General features: G+C 49.9%; 1 protein-coding gene across 1 annotated transcript; it reads left to right on the top strand.

The window, feature by feature from the left end:
- Nucleotides 1-7: 7 nt before the first annotated feature.
- On the top strand, nt 8-432 carry LOC109131927 (cytokinin dehydrogenase 2-like; the record flags this gene model as incomplete). The annotated part of the gene is made up of 1 exon (XM_019243096.1): nt 8-432. A coding segment is annotated over exon 1 (423 nt), but the record flags the coding sequence as incomplete, so codon positions are not given.
- Between the last annotated feature and the right edge of the window lie 5 nt (nt 433-437).

Raw genomic sequence — 437 nt, 5'->3', positions numbered from 1 at the left:
GAAAAAAAAATGGCTAATCTTCGTCTAATGATCACTCTAATCACAGTTTTGGTTTGTTTATTCTCGAGCTTCACCAAATCATCCAAAGACATTAGAATTGATTTACCTAAATCCCTTAACCTCACCCTTTTAACCGATCCTTCCACCATCTCCGCCGCCTCTCAAGACTTCGGAAACATCACCACCGTCACTCCCGGCGGCGTAATCTGCCCCTCCTCATCCTCCGATATATCTCGTCTCCTCCACTACGCCGCGAACGGAAAAATAACGTTCCAAGTGGCGGCTCGCGGCCAAGGCCACTCCTTGAAAGGCCAAGCCTCCGTCTCGGGAGGAGTCGTCGTCAACATGACATGTCTCTCTGACGTGGTGGTTTCGAAAGACAAGAAGTATGCTGACGTGGCGGCGGGGACGTTGTGGGTGGATGTGTTGAAAAAGAC

Source organism: Camelina sativa, unplaced genomic scaffold (genome assembly GCF_000633955.1).
Source record: "Camelina sativa cultivar DH55 unplaced genomic scaffold, Cs unpScaffold08286, whole genome shotgun sequence".
In the NCBI taxonomy this organism is placed as follows: domain Eukaryota; kingdom Viridiplantae; phylum Streptophyta; class Magnoliopsida; order Brassicales; family Brassicaceae; genus Camelina; species Camelina sativa.
Note: the sequence above shows the minus strand (reverse complement) of the source record. Positions and strands in the feature narration are given on the sequence as shown.